The sequence below is a fragment of the Artemia sp. Qi Xiang Cuo genome, chromosome 7 (assembly GCF_049724085.1).
Source record: "Artemia sp. Qi Xiang Cuo chromosome 7, ASM4972408v1, whole genome shotgun sequence".
Taxonomy (NCBI): domain Eukaryota; kingdom Metazoa; phylum Arthropoda; class Branchiopoda; order Anostraca; family Artemiidae; genus Artemia; species Artemia sp. Qi Xiang Cuo.
Window position 1 is genome coordinate 49,183,287 of NC_142800.1, and position 19,816 is coordinate 49,203,102.

General features: G+C 36.2%; 2 protein-coding genes across 3 annotated transcripts in view; one reads left to right on the forward strand and one right to left on the reverse strand.

The window, feature by feature from the left end:
* LOC148950367 (peptidylprolyl isomerase domain and WD repeat-containing protein 1) overlaps positions 1 to 3,910 on the forward strand; it is an 81,383-nt gene extending 77,473 nt beyond the window's left edge. The window contains exon 14 of the mRNA XM_089092358.1: positions 3,054 to 3,910. The gene's annotated coding sequence lies outside the window, so the exon portion shown is untranslated. The remainder of the gene's footprint in view (positions 1 to 3,053) is intronic.
* Positions 743 to 19,816, reverse strand: part of LOC148950369 (uncharacterized) — a 115,057-nt gene continuing 95,983 nt past the window's right edge. For both annotated transcript variants that reach the window (XM_089092353.1, XM_089092352.1), the window contains exons 4-7: positions 10,295 to 12,523; positions 4,992 to 5,841; positions 3,085 to 3,202; positions 743 to 880 (exon numbers count right to left, since the gene is read on the reverse strand). In XM_089092353.1, coding sequence (XP_088948479.1) covers positions 818 to 880; positions 3,085 to 3,202; positions 4,992 to 5,841; positions 10,295 to 12,523 — 3,260 coding nt within the window. In that variant the 3' untranslated portion in view covers positions 743 to 817. The remainder of the gene's footprint in view (positions 881 to 3,084; positions 3,203 to 4,991; positions 5,842 to 10,294; positions 12,524 to 19,816) is intronic.

Consider the following 19,816-nt stretch of genomic DNA (forward strand, 5'->3'; position numbering starts at 1 on the left):
ATTACCGTTTCTTTTTATCATTATAAGCATTAAATTTTTCGTTAAAATATATTTTTATCCTTTTTTTTCAAACCACTTCACTCTAACCACCTAGCCGAGTGGTTAGCGCGCTAGAATTGAAATCTTTTGTCCGTTAAGACAGGAGTTCTAGTCATGGTATTTCTGGCTATTTTATTTTCAACGGGGAACAGTTTGCTTGACTCTTTAAGCTCAGCAAGAGTCAACCTAGCTCTATATGTGTACCTTGAGAAATCTGGGGAAGGTAAACAGGAAGGATGTGTGAAAGCGCAGGAAGGCCCCCCCCCCATTGCACTTCCTTGTTGAAGTGCCATGAAATGGAGATCAGCACCGTTGGTAGGGACTGTGAAGTTCAATGCCGTATTCTGTACCTTGTTTTTTTTTTGTTTTTACTTCACCCGTAGCGCAGCCATAGGACTCCGTTTTGGCAAGGGCCCGACTCATTTCGGAGAAGGGGTGCACCTAATGAAAGAGTATTTTTATGGCCTTGTTTTAATCAACCAAGACATATTTTTGTCAAATTTTCCAAATTCCAAGAAAAAGGGAATGAACCCTCGAATCCCCCCATCTTTCCTGGCTGCATCATTAACTCGCTATTTCATTGTAAAAAAAGAAGAAGAAGAAAACAAGAAAAGAAGACGCTCTTCATGCGTCAAAAATGGTTGCAATTACGAGATTGCAAAGGATTGCATTACAAGATTGCTCTTCAATATTTCTGCTCCTGATTTAGCTTCCAACTTCGCTTAAAAATGAATAAAGTTAATATGCATCAAACATTGGCTGATAAAAGTCAACCAACTCAAGACGGCTGGTTTAGCGACTTAGAGTGGGGTATCGTGTGCATTGAAACGTATTCTTGTGCCTGAAAAGAAAACTATGCATTAATGTTACTTCCACTCGCAACTTAAAGAAAAAATGAAAAAGAATAAGCACAATTGTAAAAAACTAGAGATTTTAGGGGGATTTACAGATTGCTTACGAGCCCTACCCTCTTTACATCCTCTCGTGTACTTGTTTGTGCTAGACCATCGTGTTTTGGAAGTTGTTAGGAAAATTGACATCACATGGAGTTAAAGATGCTGCTGTAGTTCAGGGAATAAATATAGCTAACAAAATTTGGACATCAGAAAATTCAGTAGGTGAGTACGCAATAATTTTTTGAGATGTGCCTTAAGTCTTAAAAATGGCTGAAAACGGTCGGTTTACATGCACCTTTGGAGAAAATCGCAATCCCATTTTTCAGCAAGCAGATTTTGCCCCCACTGGTATACCCCACACAGAAATTCCAGAGGGATTTTTTCCTCGTTTATGCTTAGAAAATCCTAAATCTTCAGAGCACCATTGCAACTATTTTAAAACATCAGACGATGTAACAATTACCTGTAGAATTAAGTTGCGCTGTGCAATTAATGCGCTAAAAAAAATCGGTTATCTTATAACTATGCTAAAGCATCATACTTTAAAAATGTCAAAAGCAGACTTTAAAAAAGGAAAGAGGGACCTAACGATCTGTTGTTAATTTTGGTGGCATCAAAATTAAATTAATTGAACATGGATTCATACTGGATATAATATACTTGCCCTTGCCCCTTTTAAGAAGCATACTTGCTCTTTTTAAGAATCGAAAGCGATTGGAGAGCAACTAGCCCCCTCCTGTTCCTTTTTTGTTACTCCTGTTCCTTTTGTCATTCCTGACCAAAAGACTAAAAGATTTGGGATGGACAAAAGCTGGGCCTTAAGTTTCGTCTCTCCAATAAACTTGAAAACAACATTCATATGTTTCTTGGCCAGGAGGACCTCTACGCAGAAAACAAATTGAAACTAATTTTGGCTGTATCGGTTTGTGATGTTAGAAATTGGGCCAAATATTTTCGTCTCCATCAGATTTGCAGGGTACAGGGCACTTAGAGAAAGTCTGGTGGGCTTCAATGAAAGAAAAAATATTTTGAAGATTGGTTATGTCTATACTTCATTCTTGAAACTGGGCCAACCAATTTTGTTTTCTCAGGTTGACTTAGGGCATTTCAACGGACAAAATCCATGGGGAAAAACTGTTGCATGGATTTCTGACACAAACAAAATCTCAAATTTGTCATCTCTTCAGTCAGCTACCAACTTACAGAGCCTGTATACTAGGCCAAACTTCCAAGATGAAATAAACATTTTCAAAAAAGTGGGTTGAATCGATTTGTGAAACCCCATAGAGGGCCAAACATTTTTTTTTTTTTTTTCACAATCAGTGTAAAACTTTTTGAGTAATTAGACTGCAATAAAAGGACTTGACGAGAGCAATATTTTGAAAGAAAATATAGTTATGTTGATTCTTAGTGGTCAATTTTTTTTTTTTTTTTTTTTTTTTTTTATATATATATATGATCCCGGTCATGTTGACAACTCAATTGTCATTCAAGCAGAAAGAACCGTTTCGTGAATTGTTTGCCTCTTTAGATAATCGCATGTCAAAGTCATTCATGAAAAAGATGCTCTGTTTTGCTGTCTTTAAATACGACGTCTCTAGTCGATACAACCAGATTTGTTTCCTTAGTTTTTGGTCCTAAAATTTTAATCGAGTTCTTTTTTACCCCTGTCTCCGCGTTTGAAATAATTTCTTTTATTGGGATGTAAGTAGGTTTATTCCAAATTTTATATTTCCTTCAAAAATACCATAAATTTTTTTGTTAGGACCCTTTTATTTAAATAAATCACGTTACGATCCGGAAGGTCTTTGAATTCTTATTTTGTGAAAATAGCTCTTCTTTTTGCAATTTTATACCTGGTCAAAACGTTTACCTTTCAGTGCACGCTGTATAGTTCGTAAAGTTAACCCTATGGCATGATTCAGATGTATTCTGTAGCTTTTAAGTAGAAAGGTCATCCTTTTTTTTAATTATAAATTTAGTTTCTATTTTATATTTCCTTTTTTTTTGTCTCTGAAAGCATTCTGATGAAAGCAATTTTCTTGTCAAATTCAGTTCTAAATGCTTAAGAAAACAACCCATTGCCAGACTTTAGTTTGTTTGGAAATAACTTTTCAGGTGTCGTGCCTGACTTGAAAGAGTAACGTACCTGATCTGAGCCAGGAGATTCTAAGTCAACATCGAAATGAGTGGAGGAAAGAAGGGTTTGAGCTGAACCATCAAAAAGTGCTTGCTGATCATCCAAAAAAGCATCAGCTGAAGAGGAACTAAGAAATATTCTTGTCAGTAATATTATTAACTGTAAAATACAATTCTGCCATCCGAAATCAAAATAAATTATGCATGTTAATTACAATTTTGCACAAAAGGCTAAAATTTTGCATACATCAACAGGGGAAGTCTGGGAAACTTGTTTAATTCTTCTTTTTATTTTTGTCGATTTAAATCTCAACAAATGCTATGTCAGAAGTGGACATGGCTCTAGTTTCGGATGGCCAGATTTAAACTATTAGATTCCAAAATGCTGTGACCACAGCTCAAATAGAAGAGAAAATCCTCAAATCTCTTATTTCCAAAACATCTAAACACTTGGAAACAAAAAGGAGAAAATAATGACACTAATGAGGATATTGAATAATTATTGGTTGTTTACACAAATTCAACCCTAGGGGGGATGGACAGATATTTCTAAGACCGACTTTTGATCGAAGCAGTGCATTCTAAGGCTTTAAAGTTTATGACTCTCCTTAAGAATTTCGAATAGAAGAACGACATCAACAGTAATACTAGTCCTTTCTTATTGCCTTAGTTTTTAAGTTGTATACCCAATTTCACACAATTTACTTTCTCTCTCTTTTAATAAGAGAGAGGAATAAATTCTTTCTATTCTTTTGTATGTTTTTGCAGTGTCAATAAAGGCTAAGTGAGAAATGCTCAATATTTGTTTTTTCTAAAGCCCTTGTATTTTGTGGTTTGTTAGGTCCCACCTGACTAGTTACTTAACTTTTTTCTCCTCGACCAGTTGAGGGTCAAAGTATAAGTCTTTCCTGTGCATATTTTGGCTCGTTATTTTTCTGCTGCTCTTCGGTTTTTCAGTATAAGACAGGAACTTTTCTATTATTCTATGGCTTATATTAATTTTTATCCATTCACCAAAGCACACGTTTAAAAATTTGCTTTAATTATTTTTTACCCTGAAAATACGCTGAAAGTAGGCAAAAAGCATGAGATAATATAAAAATTTTCTGTAGATGTTTAGATGGTTCTATTTAGATGACAGACTTAAAAATTAAAGGCCGCCCCTTTCTCAACCCTCGCTCTTTACGCTAAGGTTTAAAATTCTTTAAAAATACTTCTCATTCATCAGTCATTGTGTTTAGGAGTCGCTCCTAAACACAAAAATTTGACAATTGTGACACAAAGTCAAACTTTAGCGTGAAGAGCGAGGACTGAGGAAGGGGCAGCTACCCACACAAACGGAATAATTTTTGTTCGTTTGAAGTTTTTATGTTCCTCCTTACTTTCAGTTGAAAAAAAAACTTTTTGGTTAATTCCTGACCGATTTTCACATCATGCAAGAAAATCCCTCCCCCCGTATAAAATATCCTCTATAAAGCTCCCCCCGAAAACTTTCCTCTCCGCAGAAATTTTACCCGGGGAAATATCCTCCTCCCTTATAGAAAATTCACCTCAAAAAATTTCCATATATTTCAGAATAACAAATACTATACGTGAACAGGGCGGGATTTAAAGCTTTAACGCTTCTAGGCCCAAGTGTTTTTTGCCGCTTCGTTTTTGTGAGATTTTTGGAAGGCAACCGATGAGCCAAAAATAATGAAAGAGAGAGGTGAACACATTTATCAGCTAAAAATGCGTTGACTTTTTTTTTACCTATTTCTTACCGCGTGGAGTTTCATATTAGAAACTAATCTTAAAGGATTCTGGAATAACAAAATTCTTAAAACACTTGATTTATATAAGGGTGTCATGTATATAGTAAAATATTATTCGTATAGGAGTATTCAAAATGCTCGAGCCAGATTAAAACTTTTTTACCTTAGTACAGAGCTACGGTCAGGAAGAGATTCATTGTCACTATTTGATCTTTCTTCTAGAAGACCAATTTCACTGGTGTTTGAGCCGTTATCATTGTTTGCTGAGCAACTTGAATAGTCTTCAGGAGACAAAACTGAAGTTATGGGTTTTGTGTAGAAGTTAGTCACTCCTGTTCCTGGGATTTTGTTTTTTATACAATTTGCAGTACTGGCAGCAAATGCTTGCTGAGCAGATAATTTCCTTACTAGTTTCGGTTGATCTGGAAGTTCTTCTAAGTTTAACCAATTTCTATCATGCAATACTTCCGGCTTTACTTCATCTGTCTGCTCTATAGGAAGGTGAATGACATCAAGAGGCTTCTGTTTATCTTCATCGAGAGAATTTTGCGTGACATAGATTTTTATTGACTTTAATCCGTTTTGAGCAAATTTAGTCCAGTCAAATGTTTCTTTGATACTTCTCTGTTTGGACAATTGGGGGCTCTCTTCCAAACTTTCTTCACGGATTTGAGGCAAATTTATTTTTATGCCTTCTCCATTTCTGCTTTTTACATTTCTCGTGTACGCGTCAAATGATGGCGGACTTTTAAGTGTTCCCCGCGGTCTATCCAATCTTCTAGTTTCTTTGAACTGAGCAATGCGCATACGAATGGGAATAATTGGTTTAGCAAGAGGCATCTCTTGTGGAAGAGTTGTTGGTACGAATGGCAATTCACCTTCGAATGAATCACTTAGGACTAAATTTTCCACTTCAGGCTCAACTGAGCTTAGTACTACAACTTCTTCTTTTTCTTGTAGAATTTCTTGGTGGGGTATAGGTTGATCTTCGACATCACTGGCTTCAGAGTCTCCTATAAAACATTTAATTATTTTAATGTAATGACTATATATACTTACAGGGATTCCTGAGAGAATAATTGCTTGGAGACAGTTTCTTGATAAGGGAGGAGAAGGGAAGGGTGGGAAGATCCTGCAACCACTTAAAATGAAAAAAGGAGGAGATAAGGTTCGAAAATTTTTGTTTATCCAGTAATGTCAAAACTTTTACGAAACTTGAAAATAGAGTAGTACTTTCACATTATATTCAACAAAATAGTTTGACTTGGTAAAGAGGGACGTGTCTTCCGTGGATTATTATTAATATTTTCTTCTGTGGCCACTTTACATAGTACAAGATGGTCATAGGAGTTTTGAAGGGGGCCTGTTTGATAGGAAATGGAAAGTTTTTGCGCCCTTAAAGCGGTCAAAAGTGATACAAAGACAACCATTCTCCCTTCTGCCATATGAATCTTTTTGCCCCCAAGCAGCCCAGTTGCCACCCATTGCATCAAGTCAAAATTTCGAGATAACTATTTCTCTCAGAATGCTACCTCATATCTCGTCCCAAAGCGTTGTCGCTTGGTTACCTCTATGTATCCTTATGATTGGACCTTTGTTATTGCACATAACGACTATACTCATAAATGGATTCCTTTGTCCTTCCAGCCATGCACCTTGTTTGGATTGAATCATAAAAAGATTCTCAGTTTATCTGGTTGAAGTGACTAAAGTAGGCCCGTGGCCCATAGGTGACCATTTAACTTAACTCAGTTCAAATCAACCCGATTCAATTCAACTCTTTTAACAGAATCCCCATTCAACCCAACCCCCGTTTGAATCTACCCTCACTCAATTCAAACCCATATAACTCAACCCTCGTTTAACTTGACCACCGTTCAATTTAAGCCAATTCAACTCAAACTTATTCGGCTCAACATTGCTTATTTTGACCCAATTGACCTTAGCATTACGCACCTCAACCCCATTCAATTCAACCACGTTCGTCTCAGCCCTCATTCAACTTAACACCTACGCAACTCAGCCCTCATTCTACTTAATCTACTCAATAGACCCCTATTTAATTCAATCCCATGAAACTCAACCCCATTCAACTCAGCTCCGTTCCACCTAACCCTATTCAAATCTATCTCATACATATTGCCTCATTCAGCTCACACTGTATTTGCATTGAATATCATAGCTTAATTGAATCATATTCGATAACAAAACACCAAATTAAAACTGATCTGTAAAGGGGGACTGATTTATTATTTTTTTTGGGGGGGGGGATCCAAAAATACCTCGAGGAACTTTCTGTGCCCGATCGGCTTGAAATTTATATCCTTAAGTCCCTCATACTTTTGCAGTATAAAATAAGGACAACTGGAACAATAAGTAACTAACGAATAAAGAAAGTATATTTAATTCAAGCTTTTATAACTTGCGACGAAATATGTATCATAAATTGTGTTCAGAGTTGTATCAGGGTTGAGGTAACTGAGGTTGAGTTGAATAGGGTTAGAATTGAAGGTCGATTGAATTAAACTGGGCTGTATTAAATAAGGATTAGGTAAAATACAGGTTGGACTCCTTTAAGCAATTGGTTTTTCTTTCTTCTTCTTCCTGTTCGGGTTATTTTGGAGACGTTTTTACATAATCTCGACACCGGAATCAAACTCTAGGGACCTCCAAAGGGTCGCTTTTACTTGCATAAAACTCCGGGTCAGTATTACCAGTCAGAGATCAGTATCACAGACTATGCTCACCAGGGTTGCCAACTTGCAAACTTTTGGTATGCAACGCACTCTTTTTTATGTCATTGCACTCTTTTCTTCCACAGACCGGAAATGCACTCATTTTTCAATAATTAGCTCTTGCCACTCTTTTGCGAAATGATGATAGAGAAAGTATTAGTGAAATAAAACTCCAATTTCTGTGTAGTTATTGATGGGTTTCGACTTCTCCTCGGTCGACTTTGTAAATGCATCGAAATGAAATGTTAAATCACTTGTATCATTTAATATTTTTGCAAGCTATTGATGTTATTTTGACACAGTAGCAAATTTAGATTTGTACTTCTGTGTTGTTGGGATAAACTACACTGAAAGGCTTTTTTCTTTGATGAACACGATCTCTAAAATTCCCCTTTCTCAGAACTCTTGTCTTATTCGCATTAATTAATGTTGATTCATATACTCAAACTTTATGTACTCAGAGCAAAGCGGTACATTCGCCGAACAAGCAGCTATCCAATTTCTGAGAATATACCCAGAAAACTATTCATTTCATATACAAATTGGAAATAAATTTATAAGAAAAGGAAAGAAGGAGAAAATTCCGTAGAAGAAGAAGAAGAATTATTTTTACGACTAAGAATGTGTTCACCAATATTTTTTTTTGCTGCTGCGGTACGGTACTTGACTTGACTGCAATGAAGCCAACTATAGTTCATGAATAGTTACTTGAGCATCTAATATTCCTTTCAAAATATTTGAACAAATTGGAGACAAAACTTCATCTAAATATTTTTCGGTCAACTACAGTTGAGTTAAAGGTCCAAGTGACCAAAATTGATATATGCAAATTTCTAGAAGTGCATTACCTTTTAGCTATGAAAAGAATGAGAATTATTATTTCACTCATTATTTAGAGGTCCATTTAAGTTGGAAGCCTGGGAGCGCAAATTTTTTGACTTGCACTTTTTTGAGCAAAAATCGTTTTTGGCCTTGATTTACACTCTTTTTAGACGCCGGCAGTTCGCAACCCTGATGCTAATGGTGGCGCCAAAGGACCCTTTAAATCATAATCATGCAAGGATTTTAATCTATATAACTTAAGCCAGAAACTGGGACCTTCATCGCTCCAATAGCCTCTTTCCCCCACTGGTTACTCTTTAGCAGAAAGATGTTTGTTTTGTTTAAACAAAAATAATAAGAGGCTTTAATCTATACGATTGAAGGTTGAAGTGGTCAAATATCCCCCCCCCCCCCTCGACAATTAAGTGTCATTTACATTTAAGTAAAAATGATGTATGTTCTAAACAGTGTCTTCATTTCTCATTATAAAAAACATACACATTCCACTCGTGCGTAAGCCAGAATGAATAAATACTTGTATTTTCAATCGGCTTGAAGGAACATTTTCCCCATCCGCCCCAATTTCTTCAGAAAAGTCGTTGATAATTTTTGCACAAGGTTGTGGCTGATCAAAATTTTCAACCGAATATTTTGCCTGAAATGTGTCTAAATTTTAATTCGAATCAGGTATTACCGAAAAACTTAAAAATCTACAAATACTCCTTCATTTTATACATAACAAAAATATTTCAATCAAAAGGCGAATAGTTTCGGGGGGGGGGGTTACTCAAAGATTTTTTTCAGGGGCGAGGTTTACACAAAAAAACATAAAAAATTTGTTGATATCCATTTTTTACGTTTTTACAAGTCAAACATTTCAGGAGGGGGGGGGGGTTCAAAACCCCCTGGGTACGGCCTTATTGGCTTCCTCAAATCGCCCGAAACGTTTCAGTATCATTTGGATTCTAGTGAATGCGATGTGTATTCTAAACAATATTTTTTTCTCATTAATTGAACAAACGTTTTCCACGAAACATTTGAAAAAAGAACGGCATTAAAACTTACAACAAGCTCACCCCAATATGAATAATCATTTCATATTTAAGAATAATATAAATTATTACCAATAAAAATAGGCTTCTCGCTTTATCCAAACCTCTAAAATATTGGAATGTCATTCAATGCCTCTATTTATGAAGAAATTGTATGGTTCCGGTTGAAACACTGTCTCATATGCATATGTTAATACTAAAAAGCAGGTTGTTTAAAAATAAAAGTTTGTTGGTGGTGTTCTGAGCTCGCTTTCTACCTTCATCCATACAGTTTGAAAAACATTGCATGCATCCAATTGAAATAAGGTGCCATCTACCGACAATATTGCCAAAGACAAAGTTAGCAGGGGGCATCTGTAATCAGGACTTGGATTGTTTTTATGCCAAATTAGGACTCGTCTCATTTATGAATCCAGTTAGGGTTTATATATATTTTTTCTGATTCAGTAAAAATCCCGTAAAAGCTTGTTTTTCTTTCAAGTCTGAATTTTGCTTGTTTTGGCACGGAGTAATATGCAGCTTGGACCTAGATTTAATTTACGGGCCTAGGAATCGAAGTATGGATCATTTAAATCTTTAAAATATTTGATAGATTTTTGAAAAACTATATTTTTTGCGAATATTGCATCTTTGACCACTTATGAAGAACTTCCTCCGAAAGTTGACTCGCTCTAAAAAATACTGAGAATGCCGAATTTAACGAACTGAAATATTCATGGCTTCAACAAGCCTCTTTTAATTAAGTTACCGTTTTATTCTGACTACCAGATGAAACTTATTCAAATAAAGCAATGTTCCCAACTTATAGAAAATCTCGCTTTTTGTGTAGCTCATATAGAAAAAAAGGAATATCTCACCGTCCCTTTCAGCATTTGAAATAAAGCTTCCAATGTTCATTTGTGCTTCCCAATTTCCATTATCTGCATCACCTTGAGGTTCAAACGCTGCAAAATTTTCATCAATCTCATTTTTTACTGATAAACCTCCATTTCCTGTAGATTCTAACTCGTCAGGAGATTCTAAGTCAGATTTTGAGGCTGTTGATCCTGTTCTTTTTCTTTTTGACTTAAAAAATTGAAACATTTTGGAACCAATACCTTTCTTAATTTCAGGGTTTGAACATTTGATTTCGGAAGTCTTTTCCAGATTTGGAGCTTGGATTTCTTGAGGATGAAAGTTTTTACGCGTAAGATGTGGCGTGCTAGGTGCTGAGCCTGTGGTCATGTTTACATTGGAAAGGCCTAGAGGTCGTCTCTGAGCCTGAGGAGATGCTATTGGGGTAGCAGTAGTAGAAGGTGCTTTTACCTTTTCAGGTACTTTAGGGCAGGGAACAGGCTTTAAGTTGCTCTTAGATAGGGCCTTCTTTTTCTCACCTTGTAAATTTTCGTCAAGAGTATCTGAAGGCTGATCCTTTTCACATGGGTCACTTAGACCTAACTTTTTGGCATTAACATATTCATTTTTAAAGGTTGTAAATGCTGAAGGTATTGAATCATGTGTTACAAAAATCTCTGAATTTTTATAGCCATTAAGTTTATTGTTCTCTGAGATGGATTTGTTGCTGCAGTTTGTTTTGCTCACACTGATGTGTGAATCATTTTTAGCTTGGGCACTAGTATTTGTTTCATTGATTGTCATATGTTTAGTTGTGGTCTTTGTTTCTGATGCAGATAAAATGGGGGATTTAGCTTGAAGACTTTGACAAACTTCCTTTCTAATTTCAGAAAAGGTAGCCTTTTCTATTTTGTTTGCTTCGAGTGTTTGTGGTTTACTGCCATATAAACTTGTTTCAGTTAGACAGGATTCAGATGCCTCAGCCATATTTGGTGATGAAAATCCAAAATTCCCCTCGTTTTTGTAAGTTATCTGACTCAAATTTGTTGCAGATTTCGGATATTCTTCCTTCCTAATAGACCGAGGAATGGGTGAGGGAGAACGGGGCTCATGATCGTAGTTGATCGGTTTTGGAAGGCACTTTTTTCCTACTATGGGTGAGGTTTGAAGTATATTTAAATCATAACCAAGATCTGAAAATTTTGATCCGCAGAATGAAGTTTCATAATTAACCCTTGGTGAGTTAGACCGAGATTGAGATGGAGTTTTCTTGGCCTTGTCTACATTCAAGCTATGTCCTCTCTTTGAAAAGTCAATTTCGCACGAAATACTATCAGATCGTTCTCTCAGATCATAGTTAAATGTTTCAATTCCTTCCATATGAGCATTTACTTTTTGGATTAAAAGATCAGAATCTAAACATTTGCTGTTTTCAGTTCTAAATCTACTCAACTCTTTGCTAGTTATGACTGCTGGAGAGGTCGATCTGTTTCTTGGCTCTGTTTCATACTGTACAGGCTGTGGACTTACTGGTTTTAGTTCGCATTTTTTTGGTATGTAATCATAATCGTCAATGGAGGACTTTTGTCCGGTTAAAAAGGATGTTTCGTACATTCTTTTCGGCGAAGGTGTTCTCTTTCTATTTTGTAATCTATTGCACTTCTCATCGAAGGTAAATAGGGAACAATCTGCAGGAAGAGTCGCGGACTTTGGAGGAAGTGGACTAACAGGTCTTGATCGAGGCTCAGATTTATACGAAATTGGTCTAGGACTCGTAGTACGACTTGGTGTCCGAGACAAAGAAAGAAATGATACATCAGAGTTATCATATTCTGACTCTAATGGTCTAATGCCACAAAACGAAGTTTCATAACTCATTTTGAAAGGCGAAATTGCTCGTTTAGATGAATTAGAATGTGTCGAAAGGGTTTTTGGTCTCTGCCCATATTGTCGTACTGATTGAGGACTTGAAGATTGTGATGACACTAATTGATCAAAATTACTATCGGTAGTATCGGATACTTTTCGAGATGGGAGTGAAACATTATCACTGCTGATTTCGTCCACACAAGCTATATCGTTATATTCCAGGGGTTTCCTGAGCAGCGATGTGGATCTTGAATCAATGCTTAGAGTAGGTGATGGCACTGCTGGATTAGGGCTAACTGGTCTTGATCTTGGCTCTGTTATGTATTTTATAGGTTGCCTTTTATAGTTCGAGGTTGTAGGACTTGGATGGGAAGTGATCAAACCTGAAAAAGAAACAAAGAATATATTCAAAATACAGAGGAAAGCAATTAAACAGATTTTATAGCTTCATTGAAGACATAGATAAGATAAGATATTTATTTCAAAAAATGACTATCACAAGCCCCAAAGGGCCGAATTTGCATTTCGGGGTCATATAATAAAAAAAGACATAGAAATAGCACAACAACTAAAAAACTGGCTAAACAATGCCAAAAACAACAATATCAGAAAGGCAAAGCCATTCATTAGTCTAAAAAACAAAAAGTGTCAAATGTAAGAAAGTTAAAAATGCACAAATTAAAACAAAACCAAAAAAAAAATTGAGATAAAAATAATGTTAAAAAGGTTTAAAAGAGAGTATATAAAAAGGGGAGGGAACGGAAGAACCAAACGGACACCAGCATGGGTAACACCAGTAAAAAAAAAAAAAAAAAAAAAAAAAAAACACAACTAGTGGTTTATTTTATCAGTAATTAAGGAGAAAACGGTTTTTTCATATCTGGAGGTTAAACAACGGATGGGGGACAAGTTTGGGATGGGTTCAGATACAGTACGTGGCAGGCGGTGTCTGGATTGGGAGTGTCTTTTGGGGAAAATGTTTTCCGTGCGAGGGTTTATTATTGCATTTTTTGCAAAACGGAGGCACAGCGTTCCTCTCCTGTGCTAAAGAGTTTCCAGCTTGGACTTTTTTAGAAGGAGTGAATATGGAACCAAAGTTTCTTTAAAAATCATTCTTAGGGCTCTTTTCTGAACAGGTTCAATTTTATCTGATTCATCACGGGAGATGCCAGGATGCCATACTGGACAAACATATTCAAGATGCAGGTGGACAAAGTAGTCATAAATCCTTAAAGAATGGGACGAGGGGACTTTAAATTTATTCAAGGGCTTAAGGAGAGACATGGACGCATTAGCTTTATGGACAATATCTTTCACGTAGATATCCCACTTTAAATTAGAGGAAATTGTAACCCAAAGTGATTTAAAGGAAGACACAGAAATATCTGGGGGGATAGGGTCAAGGAAGGCGGGAATAGATTTCAAGAAATTTTTCGTCATTATATTTGATTTACTGGAATTTACTTTCATATTTAGGTTCTTAGCTTCATCCGAAATGTGGGATAAAATTTCAAGGGGGTCACTTTTAATATTCCTGTGACATACTTCGAAGATCATCAAGTCATTCATGTATTTCCACCTTTAGGGGAATTCTTTAACGATATCATTAATCACGACTAGAAATAAAAGTGGTCACATTAAGTTTCCTTGAGGAATTCCAGAATATATAGGGAGGGGGTTAGAGAAAATATTTGTGTATTTAACAATTTGGGATCTATTTGAAAGAAACTATATAACAATGTTTACTAACAGAGGATCAAGTTTAAAGTTAACCAGTAGTGAACGAATTAGGATTGTGTGGTCAACCAGGTCAAAAGTTTTTTTGAAAACAACTAAGACAAGGTTCAGCCAGACATTTGGTTTATCAAGGTTAATTACGATGGTATGCATTAAGTGCACAAGGTAATGGGTGGTGGAAGTTTTCTTAAAGTTACCAAACTGCCGGGTGTCAATACGCGGACAAATTTTATTCTTAAGCCAGTCACAGAGGAAACCTTCATAAAGTTTGGAAAAAACAGAAGTGAGCGTAATGGGGCGAATGTTGGTGAAAGTCAGACTGGCGTATTTTTTGGGGACAGGTGTTATAAAACCTTGTTTCCAGCAACTTGGGAATTTACCAAATTGTGTGATGTGGTTGAAAATATTTGATAAAGGCTCAGCAATTTTGTCCGAAAAGGCTTTAATTAAGTCAACTGGGATGTCCAAGGGACAAACACTTGATTTTCTAAGCTTAAGAATTTTATTTATAACATCATAGGGAGAAATAAAGGGGAAGGAAGTATTGGGAGGAATAGTTGGACTTGAGCCAGTGAAAGGGGGGAGACTTTGCACGATGGAAGCAAGGTACAAGTTCAGATCGTTGGCAGTCTTATTAGGGGCTTCAGGGAGATGAAAATCCATTTCGGAAAGACTTTTTCCGCATATTTCTTTAATTTTTCTGTACCATTGCTTGGGCTTGTTAGAACATAGATCTTTGAATTCACTATTATCATAATTAGAAGCTACTTTTTTTAATTTTTTCTTTAGTAGCTTACTTAAACCATTTGACTGAGTAATGTGACCTTTTTTGAAAAAATTTATTTTTGTCCTTTTGAGTTTATAAGAATCTTCAGTGTAAGCTTTATCTGTAGAAAGCTTATTAAATTATTTTTCATAAAATTGAGACTTATAAATACCCATTATTAGATTTAGGAGGGAGGAAGGCAGGTAGTCTATGTCTTTTGTTTGATACACAGTGGACTAATTGTCAGTAGTAATCCAGGAGCCAACATTGAAAAGTCCTGAGTCAGTGAGATTTCTATAAGCGGTTTCAGCTATAGAAAATTACTGTTTAACTTTAGCCAGCGGAGATAGGAAAAGGCTAAAGTGGTAACTACCCCCTAGAGGGGGTAGAGTGGAGACGGGTTTGTAAAACTTCGAAAGATTAGTGCAAATTAAATCAAGAGTAGTATTGCCTTTTGTAGTAGGGACATTAACGACCTGTTTTAAATTAAAAGCGTTACAATGTTTAAATTAAAGACATTCTGGTTCTGTATTTAGTGGTAAACTACAAGTAGTAAATGTTGATTCCTCGTAATTTCCCCAAAACCTTTATCTTTGGTGCCATTTGTGGTTCCTTTTACTGTGGTATATGCAGCATAGTATTTCTTATATGTATAGTTTTCACGTGCAATGGAATCTTGGAGAAATAAAGCATGCTAAGAACTTTGAATACATGAAAAATATCTATCGTTTGAATTCAGGAACATTTCGTTCTTACAATACTTCATATTGTGTCAGTTCACAAGTACACTCAGAGACCCTTGAAGCCCTAGCTGACAAGATGTTTGAGATAATAATAGCTTAATATATTGGACTTCTAATGCTTTTGCTCGAAATTTCCGGGAAACACTTCCAATAACAAGAATTGTAAAAAACATCAATACCAGGATTAAAAGCTGTTTCGTTTGGGAAAACTTATCATCTGGTATTGACTATATATATATTACCTTAATTAACTTAATTCGCACTTCGGAGCGAAATTAAGGTCCATGCTGGATCTGTTCTGCTCCTTGTCAATTATGGTAATTTGGAACGTCATTGTGACGTTCTAAATACTCCTCACTCCGCTGTTTTTCACTGTATCTTCCTTCCAAATCAAGAAGCAAATTATTGAAGAATCGTCTACTAAAAAGGAGGATATCCAGTTCCGCCATGACCGCTCGAAGCAGGACCGTGAAAAGTACAAGCAGCTCGTCGAACAACTGTGAAAACGCACCGCTGGAGGCGAACAAAAGCTTGGCATACACGACTTCAAAATCGTGACAAAAAATGGTCCACCTACCGGGCCGGCCCCGACGCAGATGTAGAACTCCAAAAATCGGCCAGTGTACTTAGTGTAAATATTAGTGTTATATCTACTGAAGGACATCCAACTGTTTCTAGTCATTTATCCAAATTTGAAACGAACTCTGAAAGTTTTTATACTGCAAACTCTTCAACGGCTGCGACATCCTTTGCCTCACTAGATGACCACATGGACGAGCCCAACTGCCAGACCAACTACCAAAGTAAGAAACATCAACAGCGAGTAAGTCCAACCTTTTCTGCTCTTATTACTAATGTTGACCAGCTTAGTAGCAAACTGAATGAGCAGAAAACTACTGTTTACTCAAAAAATTATGATCTGGTTCTTCTGACTGAAGTTTGCCCAAAGTCTAGTAGTATTAAGTTGGCTGAATCCCATATTAGGTTCCCTAGATATTTCGTTATCTCGAATTTACAGTCACCAAGATGTAGACGTGGTACATTGGTGCTTGTCAAAGCATCCTACAATGCCCAACAAGTTAGTATGTTCTGCGACTCAGATTATATGGAAGCTATATGGTTTGATCTCACTGATCACGACAACATGGTGGTAACTCGAGTAGGCTGCATATATAGGAGCCCCTCTGCCCCAGACCAGCTCGAAACGGAAAGAGTGATAACAAGTATATTTTAACGCAGCTGTGAGCTTCAAAGGAATTTACTGATAGCTGGCGACTTCAATTTCCCAAACCTTTACTGGAGAGAAGGCTTCCCATTTGACCCTTTCCTGCTGGACAGAAGCTCCCCTATCCCTATTTCTGAGTTCCTTCATGACTTCATCCTGCCTCAGATAGTTGTAAAGCCAACCAGTTATCGACTTTCCCAGAGACCAACCCTCCTTGATTTGGTATTCCTTAGACATAAAGAACAGCTGCAAAGCATAAGTTGCCACCCCCCTTTAGGCATAAGTGACGACCTTGTCATTGAAGTCAATTTAGCCTTCCACAAGACCACAAACGATTATATCTAGAATACTTACACCGACTATGCAGCAATCAGAGTTGAGTGGCGTGGACTGGCGGTCTTTGCTTCAAAGGGAGGTAGATCAACAATGGATCAGTTTCCGAGAGGAGCTTACATCGCTCCAGAAAAATTACACATCTACCAAACCCGTGCCAAATTTCAGGGCAAGGGATTAAAGTTCCAGATGTATAAAGTACATTAAGATATAAGTATATTTGGGTACTTGTATGATATACCACCTACCTAATATTCTTTTAATATGTTTCTCTGACGCTCAATCCTAATGAAATATACCAAAGTAAGATAAAAATATATTACTTTCGAAACCAATTTGGGCTATATATGTGCACATTAGGGGGGGGGGGTGTGAAGTATAGCGGGTCTGCATGCCTAATGTGTTAGGTACAATTATTCTGCATATGTAGCATATTCTCCAGCTATTCTGCATATTCTACAATGTAGTAAGAATTGTTTTCTAAATTCACGCAGTCGAAATACTTTACCCCCCCCCCCTCAAATGTGCTAATATATAGCCCAAATTATATGTTTTCCATTTATTCTGTCACTTATCTTTGTCTCGTCTCGCGTTAAGTTGAAAGAAACTAAAAAGAAAAAAGGGTTCTATAAGGCGTCAATGAATGAACAATTGTCCTAGTCAGTACAAAAACCCCTAATAAACGTGTCTTCATTGAGTATTCCTGAAAATTCATCCTTTTTTGTAAAAAAAACAACATATTTTTGAGCGCTCACAAGCTCCTTAAAAACCAAAAATGTTTTGGCCTTCTAGGAGATTATATAGATGTGCCAGCATTTTCACTTCGTATTTTTCACAATCCCTAACAGACTTTTGAAAAAGTCCCTAGAAAACCCTTTTATCAATGACAAAGAATTCGACTTGGAAGGGACAAGTATTTCACATTCCATGAAAAAATGGAATGAAGTGATCTTCCAGATGAATAAAGTACATTAAGATACAAGTATATGTGGGTACTTGTATGATATACCCCCTACCTAATATTCTTCTAATATGTTTCTCTGACACTCCATCCTAATGAAATATACCAAAGTAGGATAAAAATGTATAATTTTAGAAACAAATTTGGGCCACATATTTGCACATTAGAGGGGGAGGGGTGTAAAGTATAGCGGATCTGCATGCCTAATTTGTTAGGTATAATTATTCTGAATAGTATTTAGTAAGAATTTTTTTTCTAAATTTACACAGTCCAAATACTCCTCCCCCCCCCCCCGCTAATGTGCTAATATATACCCCAAATTATATATTTTCTATAAATTCTGTCACTTCTCTTTGTCTCGTCTCACACTAAGTTGGAAGAAACACGGTTCTATTATGCGTCAAAGAATGAACAACTTGAGCTGTAGGGGATTTAGGATAAAACAGGGGATTTTTTAGGGTCGGGCACCGTATGCGGTCTCCGTACGAGCTTTTTATGCCACATAATAAAAACTTTTTTCAACAAAATTAAAGAATAATCCTATCTGTATTTATCACAGGTTCTTACTTAAGCAAAAATAAGATCTGAAAATTACCAAAGTCTAGAAAACAAAATTATTATGTATATTTATTGCACCTGGATGTGAATTTATACCTATAACGTATATGGCTTAAGAACTAGACATATAGAAGTAGTAACCGTACAATTCGTTGAAAATATACATTCAGATATACGCCTTAGGCATGGGTATGTGTGTATATTTTAAACGAATTGGGGTTACCAGGGTCATTTGCCTATTACAATGAACTCTACATGGGTTGATAGACATGTTTTCTATTATGACACGCATTTTTGGCGGACAACCAGAGAGAGAGAGCGACGGTCCCACCAACTACTTGATTAGTAGTTGGGTTCGGATATAAGGAATAATTTTCATTGTATTTCATATTAGTAAGAGAATTGAATTCAGAGATAATAGTTTATTTGAGAGGATATTAGTGGATAAAAAATGAGTGGTGCATTTACAATATTGGAGATTAATGATGGAACCGACAGCAGCAGCAGCAACGATATACGATTACCCAATGTAGCTGTGGAAATAACCGCTGAGTGTAGACTATGTCTTGAATGGGACATTATGTATTCAAGATACGTGATATCATTAAGCAAATTTAAGCAGGAGGAACAACTATGTTTTGCTGGAAAAGTGAATATTCTGCATATAAATAAACTTCGGTCAGCATTAGATGTCCTATCGAAATATATTAATTAGAACAAAATGCATCAGTTAATATGATTATTGTAATTATGTTAAATAAAATTGTTTATAAATAAATTGTATTTTTTTTTTCTTTCTATAGTATACTGGCGTATATTTTCTAGAGTAGAAAAAAGAAATTCTGATTAGTCTGAAGTTGGTTGTGAGAGAGTTAGGACTAAAAAAATGGATAGATTCGAGAAAGAGCGACTCATGAGGAATCTAGTTCTTATGGAAAAACGTTTGATTCTAGATGATGATTTTCTAGAGTTGTCTATTCAAGGGAAGATATTTTCTCGAGGAATGCTTGTTGATATAATGAAAACTGATTCTCCATCATTAGACTATTGTATGAAGCTTCTACATCGTGGCCCAAATGCATTTACACAATTTATTGATATATTGATCACGACACGGCAAAATGATATTGTGGATATGCTTTTAAACATTAGTTTAGAAATTTAGGACTTTTTTTTCATGAGAAAGATGGTGCTCAAGGATGATTGACTCCTCTCTCTTTCTCTATCAGACAATTTTTTTTTTGTTGCTAGCTCAGTTTCATTGTGGCAGTGAGAGTGTCAACACATGACGAAATGTTCCATACATGTCCGTTATGTATGTACACACAGGGCAGCTGGTCATCATGTGAGAAT